The sequence below is a fragment of the Scyliorhinus torazame genome, chromosome 6, assembly GCF_047496885.1.
Source record: "Scyliorhinus torazame isolate Kashiwa2021f chromosome 6, sScyTor2.1, whole genome shotgun sequence".
Classification (NCBI taxonomy): Eukaryota; Metazoa; Chordata; class Chondrichthyes; order Carcharhiniformes; family Scyliorhinidae; genus Scyliorhinus; species Scyliorhinus torazame.
The window spans coordinates 169266415-169282517 of record NC_092712.1 but is presented as its reverse complement, the minus strand read 5'-3'; the positions used below and the strand labels follow the sequence as shown (position 1 = coordinate 169282517).

General features: G+C 41.3%; 1 protein-coding gene across 2 annotated transcripts in view; it reads right to left on the bottom strand.

Moving 5' to 3' along the window:
• Positions 1-860: 860 nt before the first annotated feature.
• mios (missing oocyte, meiosis regulator, homolog (Drosophila)) overlaps positions 861-16103 on the bottom strand; it is a 65801-nt gene continuing 50558 nt past the window's right edge. The window contains exons 9-11 of one of the 2 annotated variants that reach the window (XM_072509077.1): positions 11757-11961; positions 10359-10488; positions 861-2008 (exon numbers count right to left, since the gene is read on the bottom strand). In XM_072509077.1, coding sequence (XP_072365178.1) covers positions 1912-2008; positions 10359-10488; positions 11757-11961 — 432 coding nt within the window. In that variant the 3' untranslated portion in view covers positions 861-1911. Of the gene's footprint in view, positions 2009-2044; positions 2497-10358; positions 10489-11756; positions 11962-16103 lie in introns of those variants that run through there. The other variant, XM_072509079.1, reaches the window with a different exon arrangement.

Sequence of the window (16103 nt, the reverse complement as noted above, 5' to 3'; positions counted from 1 at the left end):
ATTTTGAGGTTTATGTCCCACATTATATTAAGCAAAGCCTAGTCTATACGGACCATAATCCACTTGCGTTTTTGAAAGATTTAAAACTCGGAACATAAACTGGAACAATGTTATTGTTGCAACCCTTCAATGTAAAAATCTAATTTCATCTGTGGATCAAGTGGGGCTGGAATTGACCGGGCACTAGCCCAGGGTATCATGAAAAATTAGGAGAAAAATGGCCATTGAAGAAAGGAATGCTGCAAGGACAATTTTATTTTTCATTTCCATTATAGAATTATTTAGAATATAATGATTTATGCAGTTAAGAAAACTAAAAGATGAGCTAGTGCTCCAAGAGTACAATGTTGAAATATCCCAGGATATGCCACCTATATAAAAATTGTTTGTTCTTTACTGTGGTAGGTATTTTAAAACTTTTATTCCACTAATGCTTCCTTTCCCCACCAACCTCACTTCCCCCAACCCAACGTTGTTTATGATCTCAACATGGCAGAAACAATTTTATATGCCTTCTCTCAGGACCTCAAAATTATAGAATTCAGTAATTTTTGCCAGCTTTAATCTTTAAGAATTAAGATAAATGTGGCACAATCTAGTCATAATTTGTGGTTCACCTATTTGGTTTTACATTTCTATCAGTTCTTCACTTTAGGTTTTTCAAAAAATTGAAATTAATACATGTGGCTATGTAATTTTTAATTTTCAAACTTGCACAACACCAACTTCATATCATTGCTGATATTTTGCCCTTAAAACCATGTATTTGAATAAAGAAAAAATATGAAGAGCAAAACCTCAATGACCCCCTAAATAACTGGGTCATTTTTAGAAGAAGAATACTTTGTGATACAAATATGTACACTTTATTTACAAATTTATTGAGAAACCAATTAAAATAGAAGACCTTTGGTTTTAGGCACATGCACATATCAGAAGCACTAATGAACAGTTAATGCAGTTTACAAATTGTGCAAGATGTAATTACATTTTTTGACAACCAATATGACTGTATTTTTTGCACATTACTAGATAATTTTGTCAATGTTTCACTAACATGGCCAATGTCATATTAGATGTCACAATTAAGCTGAATCTGATTTCATTCATTATTAGTATTTGCCTAAACAGTTATTGCTTCAGTAGAGGACCATATACCTCAATATTTTTGCAAAGAAATGAAAGATGGTATGCTCTACTGAATTAATTAAATTTAGTACACCTTAGGCCACATTCTTAATTATATGACAGGAAGAATTTAATTTTAACAGAAATCAGTACTGATGCATGAAGCAGGACCAGGTGTCTTAGGCACTTTCAATAAGTGTACTCCTCTTGATGGCACTTAAGCAAAACGTAGAGAAACAAATCATATTGGTGCAATAAGACACCAGTCTTGAATCTTGCTTAATGCCAGGTTATATCGGCATATCCTCCTTGTACATACATTCATGCTCCTCTTTGTATATACATTCATTCTAATTTCCTGGAACTAAAAATAAACTGTATAATTTGTACATTAATCCAAGCGCAGTCTTTGTTGAAGTGTCTCATTCTAAGAACACTGAATTCAGTTTTTCATGAGTTTGAACTAAAAATGAATTTACTGCTCGAGATAGAAGATAAATATAGGTTAATTTCTTGTGTCAAGTTCAAGTTCTGTTTAGTATCATTATGGATGATATTCAGAGGTCCAGGAAAGTCTTAAATCAACTGAACTAGCTCCAAAAATATAGCACATAACCAGGCTGGTTTCTGCTATAACTCAAAATAATTCAGACATCAAACTGCTAAGATGTAACATTTTTCTTCCAGTATTTTGAGAGCAACGGATGCTCAGTCAACAGAAGGTACACATGAAGGTTTTCAAGGACAATTAGAAACCAAGTGTCTTGGATTCTTTCCTCTGTTTTAGCTCTGAAATGTTTCTGCTGGGATTAGATTTCCTGTTGTATCCAACTGCATGCACTTACAGGTACAGGCAGACACCGGACATTCATGATGATCCCTGTGGAGGCAAAATAAGACAAACACTGCAGCAGTAAAGATTAGAACCGGAAAAGAAAGGGAAGAAATTGAGATACCACACAAAATAATGTCTATCATGGTAAACTGTCCATAAATGAAGGTTTAAGATATTCCGAAATTGGCCCATTGATTCAGATTCATAATGAAAAACAAAACTTTTTCAGACTTGGGACAGAAGGGGTGAAGAGGATGGATGAAGGATTTTAAAAAGGATGAAAAAAGATTCAAGTCCAATTCATGTTAAGTTTTACTACAGGTATATTAAAACTATAGTGGAAATGAAAGACATGCAGTATCCAGCCTTGCATTTGTCAAAATTGAAATACCCTTTAAAGTGATGAAGCAACCAAGCACCTGTCAACAAAATCAGGCTGAGCCTTCTGGGTTGGTAGTCACCAACTCACTCCATCAGCTACCAGATGAAACATTGCACAGAAACAAGGGATTCCAGCATTTTCTCCTTGCTGTCTGAAAGATAAGTCAGTTTTGTGCCAGTTGCATCACAGAAGGCAGCATCACAGAAGGCAGCATCACCAAAACAGTCCATTAAACCAAGTCTGAGAGAGTGCTTTTCCTCCATGTTAACTCTTACTTTCCTCCTCACTCCACATAACTGCATCATTTTCCTCTTTTTAAAGCAGCTAATGCCCTTTAATCAGAATGTCTGTTGCACGAAATGTCAAAATCCTTTATGTAAAGATTTTTGTCCCCGCCCCTTTAATTACAATATCATTTTACATTTCGGCTCCTTATTGTCTTGCTGACCAGTAAAAATAAATCAACACAATTAGGGCAGCATGGTAGCCTTGTGGATAGCACAATTGCTTCACAGCTCCAGGGTCCCAGGTTCGATTCCAGCTTGGGTGACTGTGTGGTGTCTGCACATCCTCCCAGTGTCTGCGTGGGTTTCCTCCGGGTGCTCCGGTTTCCTCCCACATTCCAAAGATGTGCAGGTTAGGTGGATTGGCCATGATAAATTGCCCTTAGTGTCCAAAATTGCCCTTAGTGTTGGGTGGGGTTAGTGGGTTATGGGGATAGGGTGGAGGTGTTGACCTTGGGTAGGGTGCTCTTTCCAAGAGCCGGTGCCGAATGGCCTCTTTCTGCACTGTAAATTCTATGATAATTCATTTAAATTAAAATCCTACGCAACCTCAAGGATCAAGTGATGCCAAAACAAATGAAAAAAAAGTTAGCAGAACTTGTCCAGATGCTTCATAATGTGATTATCTGCATTTCTGGTAACATACACCCCAAATCTATGCTGCATCATTTCCATTACTTTTATACCATTAACGACATGCCAAAAATTTTACTGCATGTTCAGTAGCTTTTTTACTTTGAGGAGCCCACTATTTGGCCCATTGTACCAGTCTATGCTGGCCAAAAACTGGCCATCCAGTCTGATCTCACTTTCTAGCTTTTGGTCCATATTGTAGGCAAGACAGTTAAAAGTGTATGTCCAAGTAATTTTTTTAATGCAATGAAGTTTTCTGCCTCTAACACCATTTTAAGCAGCAAGCTCTAGACCCCACCGTGCTCTGGGTGAAAACATTTCTCAACTTCCCTCAAGTCCTTCCACCAATTACTTTAAACTTACGATTCCTGGTTACTGCAAAGGGAACTAACTCCTTACTATCCACTCTCAGACCCTTTTTTATACACCTCAATCAAATCTCCCCTCAGCCTCCTCTGTTCCGATGAAGACAATCTCAGCCTCTCCAATCTTTTCTCTCTGCGAAAATTCTCCATTCCTGGCAACAGTCTCTTAAATCTCATGTGTAGTCTTTCTGTACAAGACCATAAGACATAGGAGCAGAATTAGGCCATTCGGCCCATTGTGTCTGCTCCGCCATTCAAGCATGGCTGATGTTTCTCATCCCCATTCTCCTGCCTTCTCCCCATAACCCCTGACCCCCTTATTAATCAAGAGTGTGATCATATCCTTCCTGTAATGTGGTCATCAGAACTAAGCAGTACTCTGGCTGCAGTCCACTGTTTTATGTAGTTCTAGCATAACATTCCTGCTCTTTTATTCTATGCCTCAGCTAAAGTATCCCATGAGCCTTCTTAACCAGCTTGTCTACCTGTACTGCTACCATCAATGATCTCTGGACAGGCAGAAAGATCCTTCTGTTTCTTTACCCTTCTCAATATCCTATTTTATTCCCACCTAAACAGTCCATCGTTTCCCTCCCACAATCTACAACCTGCTTCCTCAACAGCCACATAGCCACTTTTTGATACCACCTGAAAACTTCTTAATCACACTCCCTCTGTTTATTTCTATAAATCAATTGCACATCACACAAAGGATTCAACATTAAGCCCTGCAAAATCCTATTGTTAATAGACTCCATGCATAAAAAACACCTGTTGTCAACCACCTTGTTTCCTGCCACTAAATCTGTCAATGGACTTTTAATTTTCTGACCAGTCATGTATATTATAATTCAGAGGAAATTAGGAATCTGGAGTTAATCTTTCCTCAACATTCAACCTAGAGAACACAGGCAGACTCTCCTCTCGCCCCATAATGGTGGAAACTGTTCTTATATATACACTCAAGAGTAATGCCCTATCCTTCCCCCACTCAGTAACACCTACTCTTACTTGCAACTAGGCCATGCACCACATTGTGACAGGATTGCAACATTAACAATGTAGGACCTTGTCAAAAAACATGCACATCAAATGTGTTACTCTCATAGACTCTCCTGGTTATAATCTCAAAAACATTCAAATAAAAAACGAGCTAAACACTACCTTCCCACATGCTGACCATCCTTGATTAATCTGTGCCTAAATTATGACTGATACTGTCCTTCAATTTTTCCCATGCCCTTTGGTTGGCTTAGACCTATAGTTTGGTCTATTCCTTTGGAAACACAGTCCCACAATAGCTGTCCTCTGGCCTCCCACATGAAACCATTGAGCATTGGGAATATGTAGGTCAGACCCTCTACTACTTTTTCTTCTCTGAATCACTACGGCCTGACAATTTAACTGCTTTCAGAGGCATAATTCATATTTCTTAATATTTCCTGTCTAACTTGTCACATTTCTCGTCCCTCCTCCTTAGCTACAATGTCTGCATTGTTTATATTTACAAATGAGGGTGACAAAGTATGTATAATGAACCACACTGATGCCTTTCTCTTTGGGCCCTACTCTTTGGTTATCCTTCATAAAAAATAGCTTTAGGTTTTACTGAATTTCATTCCTAATATTTCTTCATGCCCACTTTTTGCTTTGTTTCCTTTTTAATTTTTCATAGAATTTACAGTGCAGAAGGAGGCCATTCGGCCCATCGAGTCTGCACCGGCTCTTGGTAAGAGCACCCTCCCCAACCCCACACCTCCACCCTGTCCCCAAAACCCAGTAACCCCACCCAACACTAAAGGCAATTTTGGACACAAGGCAAATCAGCATGGCCAATGCACCTAACCTGCACATCTTTGGACTGTGGGAGGAAACCGGAGCACCCGGAGGAAACCCACGCACACATGGGGACAACATGCCGACTCCGCACAGAGTGACCCAAGTCAGGAATCGAACCTGGGACCCTGGCGCTGTGAAGCAATTGTGCTAACCACTATGCTGCCCCAATGCTTTTCACCCCTATGCTTTTCAGAATATTCTCTGCTTTTTGCAATGTTGTATTCAACACAAGCTTCTCTTTTCTTGCTCAATTCTAACCTGTATGCTCCTAGACATCTCAGAAGTTCTAGATTTGGGAGTTGCACCCTTTTTCTTTGTTGGAACATATTTGTTCTGAACTCTTGACCATCTCCACCTTCAATGCTCGGACACAGTTTTACCTCCAAGTAACTGTTTCCAACCCATCATGTCAGTTTAGTAAAACAGGACAGTCCATTAATGAGAATTTACATTCCATTTACTGCACTAAATGAGTTTGTTTTTGTGCCAGGTTTTCCAAACCTTGAAGTAAAGAGATGGGTTAAAAAAAAAAAAAAAAGAGGTCAGTGGTTTAGAAAAAACAATGTAGAATAAAACTGAGATGCTACGTAGTGACAGGGGCCCAGGGAGACACAGTCACAGGGAAAGACAAAAGGGCAGTTCAACCCGTGCGTGGAAGCCAGAGGGTGAGGTCGGATTCTAAGCTCTCTCACAGGAAATTCTGCAAAACTGTTGGGGCATTTAATTTAGGAAACTCGTGTTTGCTCTGAAGTTAGTGAATTTAGATTGGGGTTCTTGGGTGCCTCGGGGAGATACACCAGCTGGGGAAAAAGCATCCAGTGAATGCACAGAAATCCACTGGATGAAAACACTTTGCAACTGAGCTAGCCCGTGCAAAAAGCCTTTGGGTGCAAAAAGCCTTGGGGCGCGATTCTCCGGAAAGATTTAAAAGTGTGATCGTGAGCGGGAACTGCAGTGAGCTTCCCGGCCTGGCGGGGCCAGCAGCGCAATACAATGTTAATTGGTCCACTTAACGAGGCCCCATGAGCTTCATCACTGCAAATGAAGGCTCACCAGCCGATTCACCGGGGCTGCACTCACCAGCACCCCCCACCCCACCCCCCCCCCCCCCCCCCACCCCCAACAAGGTGGAGCAGCACAGCTCTTGCATAGCAAACCCCACTCAGTTTGAGGCACTGAGACAACCGGCCCCAAGATTTGGAATCACGGACCTGGGGAGGCTCCTAGATGCAGTCGAGGCCAAGAAGGATGTCCTGCTCCCCAGAGGATCCCAGAGGGTGAACCACAGGGCAGCCAGTGATAAAGTGGCAGCAGCCATCAGCTCAGGAAGCGTGACCAAGAGGACAGGCCTCCAGTAATGCAAGAAAGGTCAATGACCTACAACAGGCCGCATGTGAGTTTCCCCCCACACTCCCTCCGCCACCACGGTGAACCACGTGTGCGGTGAACAATATCCTGTGTCCCCACGGGAGAAGCTGTCCCACAATTGTCTGGAGAGGGCCCAGACTGGGGGGGGGGCCGCCGAACACAAGAATCCTCACCACCATCGAGGAACGGGCCCTGGAGATTACGGGGGGGGGGGGGGGGGGGGGGGGGGGGGGGGGGGGGCCGAAGACAGAGCAGTCACCAGAGGTCGGTGCACACAGCAGAGGAGTGTATCCATCGGGCGCCACCCGGAGATCTGGCAGACGCGCGTTGTTAATGTCATACAGACTGACCCATCCCTCCCACTGACCACGACCATTCTCTCGCAGGACTTCCAGACGACAGTCCCAGCCCATCCGGGGTTGTTGCCGACCCTGCCTCCCATGAGACTACCTCGGGACGAGAGTTTAGAGGATGCCACCGTTGATGCATCACAGCGGTCATCCCCACCCTCCACCAGCACAGAGACACTCACCTCTCTGGCCAACATTAGTGGACAAGCTTCTGGGGCACATTCGGGTGAGCACCTCACGTTGCTGATACACATCAGGTGGAGGCAGTGGTTAGCACTGCTACCTCACGCTGCCGAGGTTCCAGGTTCGATCCCGGCTCTTGGTCACTGTCGGTGTGGAGTTTGCACATTCTCCCAGTGTTTGCGTGGGTTTCACCCCCACAACCCAAAAATGTGCAGGGTAGCTGGATTGGCCACGCTAAATTGCCCCTTAATTGTAAAACATTAATTGGGTACTCTAAAAAATATTAGGTGGGGTGGATGCATGGGCCTGTGGGTCGACCTCAAGAGGGTCAGTGCAGACGATAGGCTGAATGTCCTCTTTCTGCACTGTAGTGGTTCTACAGGCCCCATGTCCCCATACAATATTGGTGGTGTTGGCCACTTTACTGCCCATCCCTTTCTGTTTTGCAAAGGTGACCGTGGTCTTTATAAGAAGCTGTTTGTAAAACTGAGACTTGTTCCACTACTTTTATTGAGCATAAGTGTTGTTGAGTGTCACATGTAGGCCAGACCTAGTAAACGTCTTCGTCTGTCAATTTACATAGATCATTTTTCCCATGAATTACTAGATTTATATAATTCAGTTTCATATATCGGCATGGTAAGGTACAACCCCATTGATTATCTTGACAGAGAAGGAATAAATAAAATATCTCAATACACAAATCTCAACATGCCTTGGGGAAAAGAAAGTCATATTTCAACAACCTGGATAATTTCTCAACAGACGGCTAATTTTATTTTGAGGGAATTCATAACCTGGATAATTTCTCAACAGACTGGCTAATTTTATTTTGAGGGAATTCACAAGGTTGGTGGATAAAAGGTATTACTTTGACATTTGTCCTCATATTCAAAAAGCTTTTGACACATTACCACACAACAGGTTGCTAAACATGGTTGAGTGCTGTAGGATTTGCTGTCAGATGTCCGTATTACAAAAGTAACCGGTTGCATTCGGATTCTTTTTTTGGCAGTTCTGATAGGGAAATTAAAAATCCACAGGGATTGGTGTTAAGACTGTTGCTCTTCATCAATGATGAAAGCAATGGGAAACTTTCAATAAGATCACAAAAGAAGTGTACAAGTGTATGGGCCTTAGATGAGAAAAATAGATAAAAGTCAGACCCAAATATGATTGGGGTGGGTGGAGGAAGAAATGGTGACATTTCTGCTTTGCAAAGGTTAGGAACCTATTCCTACTTGTCCTCATAAAATCAGTTCATCAAATAATCAGTATTTTCAGAAATATTAAGGTGGGGTAGTATAAATGAGGGGTCAGGGGCGAGATTCTCCGACCCCCCGCCGGGTCGGAGAATCGCTGGGGGCTGGCGTGAATCCCGCCCCCGCCGGTTGCCGAAGTCTCCGGCACCGGATATTTGGCGGGGGCGGGAATTGCGGCGCGCCGGTTGGCGGGCCCCCCCCGCCCGATTCTCCAGCCCGGATGGGCCGAAGTCCCGCCGCTAAAATGCCTGTCCCGCCGGTGTAAATTAAACCACCTACCTTACCGGCGGGACAAGGCGGCGCGGGCGGGCTCCGGGGTCCTGGGGGGGGGGGGGGGGGGCCACGGGGCGATCTGGCCCCGGGGGTGCCCCCACGGTGGCCTGGCCCGCGATCGGGGCCCACCGATCCGCGGGCGGGCCTGTGCCGCGGGGGCACTCGTTCCCTTCCGCCTTCACCACGGTCTCCACCATGGCGGAGGCAGAAGAGACTCCCTCCAATGCGCATGCACGGGAATGCCGTCAGCGGCCGCTGATGCTCCCGCGCATGCGCCGCCCGAAGATGTCATTTCCGCACCAGCTGGCGGGGCACCAAAGGCCTTTTCCGCCAGCTGGCGGGGCGGAAATTCGTCCGGCGCCGACCTAGGCCCTTACGGTTGGGGCTCGGCCCCCAAAGATGCGGAGCATTCCGCACCTTTGGGGCGGCGCGATGCCCATCTGATTTGCGCCGTTTTGGGCGCCAGTCAGCGGACATCGCGCCCTTTCCGGAGAATATCGCCCCTGATTTTTAATTCTGGTAGATAGCAACTATTGGGTACCTAACCAGTTATACTTTGTCCATTATTTTTCTACTTGGCACAAAGATTTATTTCTCCATTTCCAGTCTATTTGTATTTCAGTAATTCCTGAAACTCACATCAGCACAGCTAATAAATTAATCCCATACCATTTAATTTTGAACAAGGCTGAAATAATGCGCTTGGACAATTTAATAGCATGTAAGGTATTAAAGGGAAAATAATGACATATTTCTCAATATTTCCATAGTTAGCTAGTTGAACTAGCAGAAAAATAATGCACATTACAAAACCATAGTGAAAAATTAATTAAATCATTGAACAAAAATATATGCCCAAGTAGTTCACTTATTTCGGTACAACAGAACCGGTTGGGGGAGCGATCTAAACAAGTCCAAAAGACTGTAGTTGCTTGTAAAATCCCAATTGCTGGGCAATTGTAGCGGTTTTCAAATTTCTACTTCCTGGTCTAAGAATCCAGCATGAGATGGCAGGCATTTGTATAAACTTACTTTTAGAGGTTAACAGGCAATGTGCCAGATCTGGACTGGGCAAAGACAGTAACTTTAATGGTGCAGAACGCAGAGCCTCTGAGGAATGATAACATGCTACACCAGAAATTGTTAGAATGCTGACTAAACCCATGAACGAGACTCAATGGCTGGCACCAAATTTATCTCCCTCCTGGTTAGGAACTTCGCAACTTGGGGGAACTAAACATTCAATGCATTTGCAATCCAAAATACTCCTGAAAGATGAATAAAGGCAGCATGGTGGACACAGCTATCTGAGAGGTTACATAATCTTTTATAAATCAGGTTCTAAAATGGGTCAATGTGGTGTATCTCATTACTGAAAACTATAAACTTTACAAGGTAGTACTAATAAATTAATATCTTAATTTATCGATATAGAAGTCTCATAGATATCTATTACCTGAACCAGCTGAGCATATGTCCAGCATGACCTCCATGACGACAGTTCTGGCACCAAGTAAACCAGTTATTGAACTGAGCCAATTTCTTGTCTTTGCTGAGATCAATTTTTTCATCAGACTTTCCAGTGCCTATTCCAAGAAAACAAATCTGTAGTTATAGTGGAAAAGCAGTAAGATGCTTAAAAGTTCCAAACATAATATTGAAATAATTAGGAATATTTTGCTCCATCTTACTTTCCACAGTGTTTTCTTTCCCGAGTAATAGTTAAAATTTTTTACCAACAAAGGTAACTATAAATTTGCCAACTATGTTTATATCACATGTATTTCTTTTTAGAAATTAATTCATTTTATTTGTCTTATGGACATCTTTGTTTCTCTCCTTTTGCATCGAGTTTATTTACAGTTGATAAAAAGAATTAATTGCCATTGTGAAGAAGTTTTTGGCAAACCTTGCACCCTTTGTTGACAAACTCATGCATGGTACAAATTGTGTTGACTGGTATGCTGAACAAAAGTGGCATGAGTTTTTTGTTGTTCTCACTCAAAGAATGGTCTGCCAAACCTCGTTATGAAAGTGATACCAGTTAAAAACATTTGTATGAGTAGACAAAACATTACTCCGCAATGACAACAATAATTTCTACATATGATTATACTAAAGCAGATACTGTATTCAACTAGATATATAGTAAGGGCCAAAGAGGTTCTTCAGAGGTGCTGGAGAATTGGAATGATTTGCTGCAGGGAGTGGTTGAAGCAGAGAAATGGTTCAGCTTTTAAAGGGAAATATACAAAGCAAAAGGAAGATACAGCGATATGGAAAGACAGCACAGTAGTGTTTTTAGTTGTGCAAGAAGCTAGTACAGATATGGTTGACATAATGGCCTGCCTCAGGGCTATAAATTTCTAAATCTCATGTTTTATAGTACACACACACACAGGGCCAGAGAAGTTCTTCAGAGTTGCTGGAGTATGGAATGATTTGCTGCAATGAATAGTTGAAACAGAGAAGCGGTGCATATTTTAACAGGAATGGAACAGCAACCACATCAATCATTCCCTTTATTATGGATTCCTTCCTTCACTCTTGTCCTCCCCTCAGTTGAGTAATTTTGCAGAGCTGGTGTGTGGACAACTTCACGCTATCCAAACCATTCTAATCCACAGATTTGCGACCATGTGTCCCTTTCACAGGCCAAGTGGAGTTTTCATCCATATTGGGAAGTCTCAGAATTCCAATAATCTCAACTCAAATACGATACAAATTATTGAGCTGGTGTCAGCAATTACCAAGATCCAAGCAAGATAACAAACTACTTTGCTAAAGGATTGCTCTGATTTCTATTTTAACCAGACTGTTAGACACTGTCCTGTTACCAAATATTAACAGTTACCTAGACAGCTTGAAACTGGTGTTCCCATGTTGATAAGACAGAGTGCACAGCGGGGGAGAGGTTTACGACATCCTGGGCAACTTGTGACCTTTGATTTGGTTGGAGAACCACTGACACCGTATTGGCTGAAACTTCGTCCCTGATGTGGCATGGCAGAACAACTATATGATATTGATTTTCCACAGAAATTGCAGCTCACAAACACCTGGAATACATATAACACACAATTGAGAACAGGAAATATAAAACAGCATTGAAATGGCTTGATTATAATTTTCCTCACAAAGGTAACAAAATGCAAGCCAACACAAACGTTTCTCACTCACCATAACAAATGGCAAGTCAGATATTTGACATATTGCATGATTTTGAGTAAAATTAAATAGAAAGCAAACATTTATTCATTTATCAAGATCTATTTACCGTATAAATTTCCAAGGAGGAAATGAAGCCAGGGGAGCAGCACCAGTTGCTGGCGGAGAGATGAAGAGGAGCAACAGAATGATAAGGAGGCAGTGTGCACCCAGGTGAGAATAAGCAGACTGCTCTTTAGAGAACCATGTCGCACACATGTCTACTTGCTCAGGGTTCACACTTCTAAAACCACACAGGCAAGTCAGTAACATTAATTCCCGTGTTCCTGCTTCGTACATTAATTAGCTTCCCAAAACCTTTTCCTCTGATACTGCAGTTTGAATCCACATTATTGAATGGACAAGGAGAATAATTGGTACAATAGCTTTGCATACTAAGAGTCAATACATAGCAAGTTAGAGAAAACTTTACTACACGTGAATACTCAACATAGAAACACTCATCATGATTTCATTCAGAGACAAGAGGATGGTTAAGAGGTAAAAGAAAATTCACATTTTAATCAGTAGGGGGTGCAAATGGAAAATTAAGATACTGCACTGAATATTGGTGGGACTGAGAAATAGTTACTTTGCACCTAGCCTGCCAGAAACGCTCTAAACAAGCACAATTTACTATTGTTACGATGTGCATGATGATATTACAGATTTTTAAAAGACTATTTTAAAGGCTACTTTGTTTTAAAACTTGGACCGAATTAAGACCATTTCAAAATCGCTCCAATTTCCTCGACAAAATTTGGGATTTAAGATTGTGTTTCCACTTCAGAGAGGGCATAAGACATCTAATTGTGATTCACTGTGGTCTCCCCCCGGGAGAGAACCAAGTTTTGTTGACACCTCATTGTAAGAATGTAAATTGTGCCTTGGGCAGGAAAAAAGCTAAGAACCACAGGTGGGACAAAGGCTGTTTGAAGAATAGTGTCTTATTGGGGAAATGATTTGGTATTTTGTACAGGTCACATGATAAACAGCAAGCATCTTAGCTTACCTGCAAAACCCATTGAAAATGGTACGAAGCAGGCAGATCTAGATAGATCTATCTTGATTTAGCTCCAACCCAGGGAAAGCCAGAGAGAGTGGGATCTAAAACTGCTCTGCTGTAAAAGAACTAGGCAGCTAAAAGTGGCACTTACAGAACAGAAGGAACTTTCTCTCCTTGCCGTAAACCCGATTCCACATACTAAACTCACCTGTTAAACCACAAGCAACAGTGGAAGTTATAGCAGCTGCAGAGACAATTCCTAGTTTCAAAACCTTCACTTCAGACATGCAACATCTCAACTTCAAAAATATCAAACCTGCAATGAACATGGAATAAACTGCTCCATTTGTTAGAAATATAGTTTTATCTCATTTGTAACTAATCTGTGTGCATAGTTAGTAATTTGACCTTTTCTTAAGTAATTTCTAAAGCAGTAGAGTGACATAAACTAACCTTTTCCATTTCAAGTTAAAAGGCTTTGCTGCTGGCTTACTTTAAATTAAATTACTCACTCCAAAGATAAAATACATACACATAATTTCAAAGTCTTTATTCCGTTTCTAAAATGTTATAAATTAGCCATGAGGATATATGAACACAACCAGTTCACACCAACTTTGGGGAAACAAGCATCCATGACACCCTCTGCAAAATCTTGTCATAATATTAAATGGTTTTCCCGCTCTCCAAAAAAAATTTGGATACAACTGGAATACAGTAAAGTCCCGCTATTCAAAAAGATTCCTGCAAAATCCCGTGACGGATGAAATTGTGAATGGTGAACATACTTTGAAATTGTCAAATTTTTGAGATGCCCGGAACCCATCTAATTCACTCCCATTATAAAAAAACAGACAATAAAAAAACACTTTTTAAAATAAATTTGAGAAAATTTTACTGCAGCAACGGTTTGACAAGAAAACAAGAACAATGTAAAACTGGTCAATAACAGTACATTACTGTTCAGTACAGGTACAGTGTACTTTACTTGAGAGCAGAGGTAGAGGGAGTGGGTGACGTGGCTGACACACATGATGACATGGATGAAAATGTAAGGTGTTAGTGTTGACCGCTTCATCTTTAGCTTTTCAATTTTGTAAAGTTCAGTTCACTGTAAGGTGCAATAGCAGTGTCAATCACTCTACAAAAGGCAATGCGACTATACATGATTTTATCATGGTCTCTCGCCGTTTTAAAAAAATTCTTAAAGCTGATCTTATGAGATCTGCCATCATCTTGGTTCTGAATTAAGCCTTTATAGGCTTTCTTCCCGGTTAAGCTTAATTTCATTTTATTAGTTCAATCAATTCTTCCTTTGCGAGTGAAGAGCAACCCCACCTAACCCGCACAACTTTGGACTGTGGGAGGAAACTGGAGCACCCATAGGAAACCCACGCAGATATGAAAAGAACGTGCAGACTCAAGCAATACTGCTAACCACTATGTTAACGTGCCGCCCCCCAAAACATCCAGATTTATTAAAGATTTGAGAGGTTAGTAACAGTGTTATGCAATGTGAGAACTTGTACACATATGAGTTGGTAGCTTCCTCAGAACAAACTCGAGGCCAAGTCTGAATCATATATCGCATCATTTCTCCTCTAGTGATGTACACAAAAAAAATAGCTACAGGTACCCTAAGGGAGCTAAGAGCGTACACTATATTTTTCTAAAATTTAGTATTGGATTCATCCATTTTCAGGATTCAAAAGCCATCTCAGTTTTATTCTCCAATTAGTTATCAAGTCAGTTGGGGTTTTCCATCAATAACAATTATTCTGAAGCCAACTTACTTAATGTCGCAGAACTGAAAAATAGCACCTATTCCAGTTATTAAAAATTGACACCTTATTGAATTTCATAAAACCTATTATGAATTAAATGTTACATTGACATTGAGTGGTCAGGATTTTCCGGTCCCAACCGCAGGCGGGGCCAGAAAATCCCAGCCAATATGTTTTGTGGAAGTAACTTTAAGATAGGAACATGTTAATTTCAAATCTTTCACTAGGGTAACATGCAATGTCTGAGTGCTAACCGGATAAAGTAAAATTCCAATATCTTGCTTAGCCCTAGCCATAATTATTTCTGAAGTGCACCACTTTGGAAAGATTACACCATTATAATGGAGATTATTTTGCAAGTGTAGTTCAGCTAAGAGTAAAATTATGAATGCCAACAATAGCTTTTTCAAATGGATCATCTAAAAACAAACTTTGGGAATAGGTCTATAAAAATGTACAAAAACACAGTTGAAACTAACATTTAAAGGGTCTAAATCCAACTAATAATCATGAACAACTTGAAGTGGAAATCACCATTACCAGTTGTGTGATAGCAAAATAACTTGGGATTTGCTGAATCCAATAGCCACATGCCTGCCATCTTATGAAAAAACACGGAGTATAATTTATTTTAATCTGGATGAAGGAAGCAGAATCCCAGACTGACCCCGAAGCCCAAGATACTGAATACAACACAAAGTTCACATTTCCTACACCTAATATCTGGGTCTCAAATAGCAGCTGTCCTTTATGTGGAGCGTTGCAAAACTGGCATTCAATAGTTGCCCTTCTACTTTGTCTGAGAAAAAAACAAGGGAATGATATTTGGGAGTCAAGGCTAGCCCACTATTTACTCATCAAGCAAAACTTTCCATTTAAAGACAGTTTTAATTGGTACAATTTACTCTCCAGCTTTTCTGCAGGAACTCTACTCACAATTGCTTGGGAAGGCATACAGTTAGAAGCATAGATGTCTGTTCCATTACTCTTTAAGTACAGTGTTTTGAAAGATTCCAAGGGTGGCTCCTTGGGTAATACACTGTTTGAGGACTATGACAAGCAAAAGAGGTAAATGAGCAATATGACAACTGCCTATTTATAGTACAGTGGCAAAATCAGGGATTTGTTGAAATTCAATTTTAATAAAGTAGAAAACACTGTATAAGCAGTTATGATTTCCATGTATGGGTACAGAAAGAAAGTT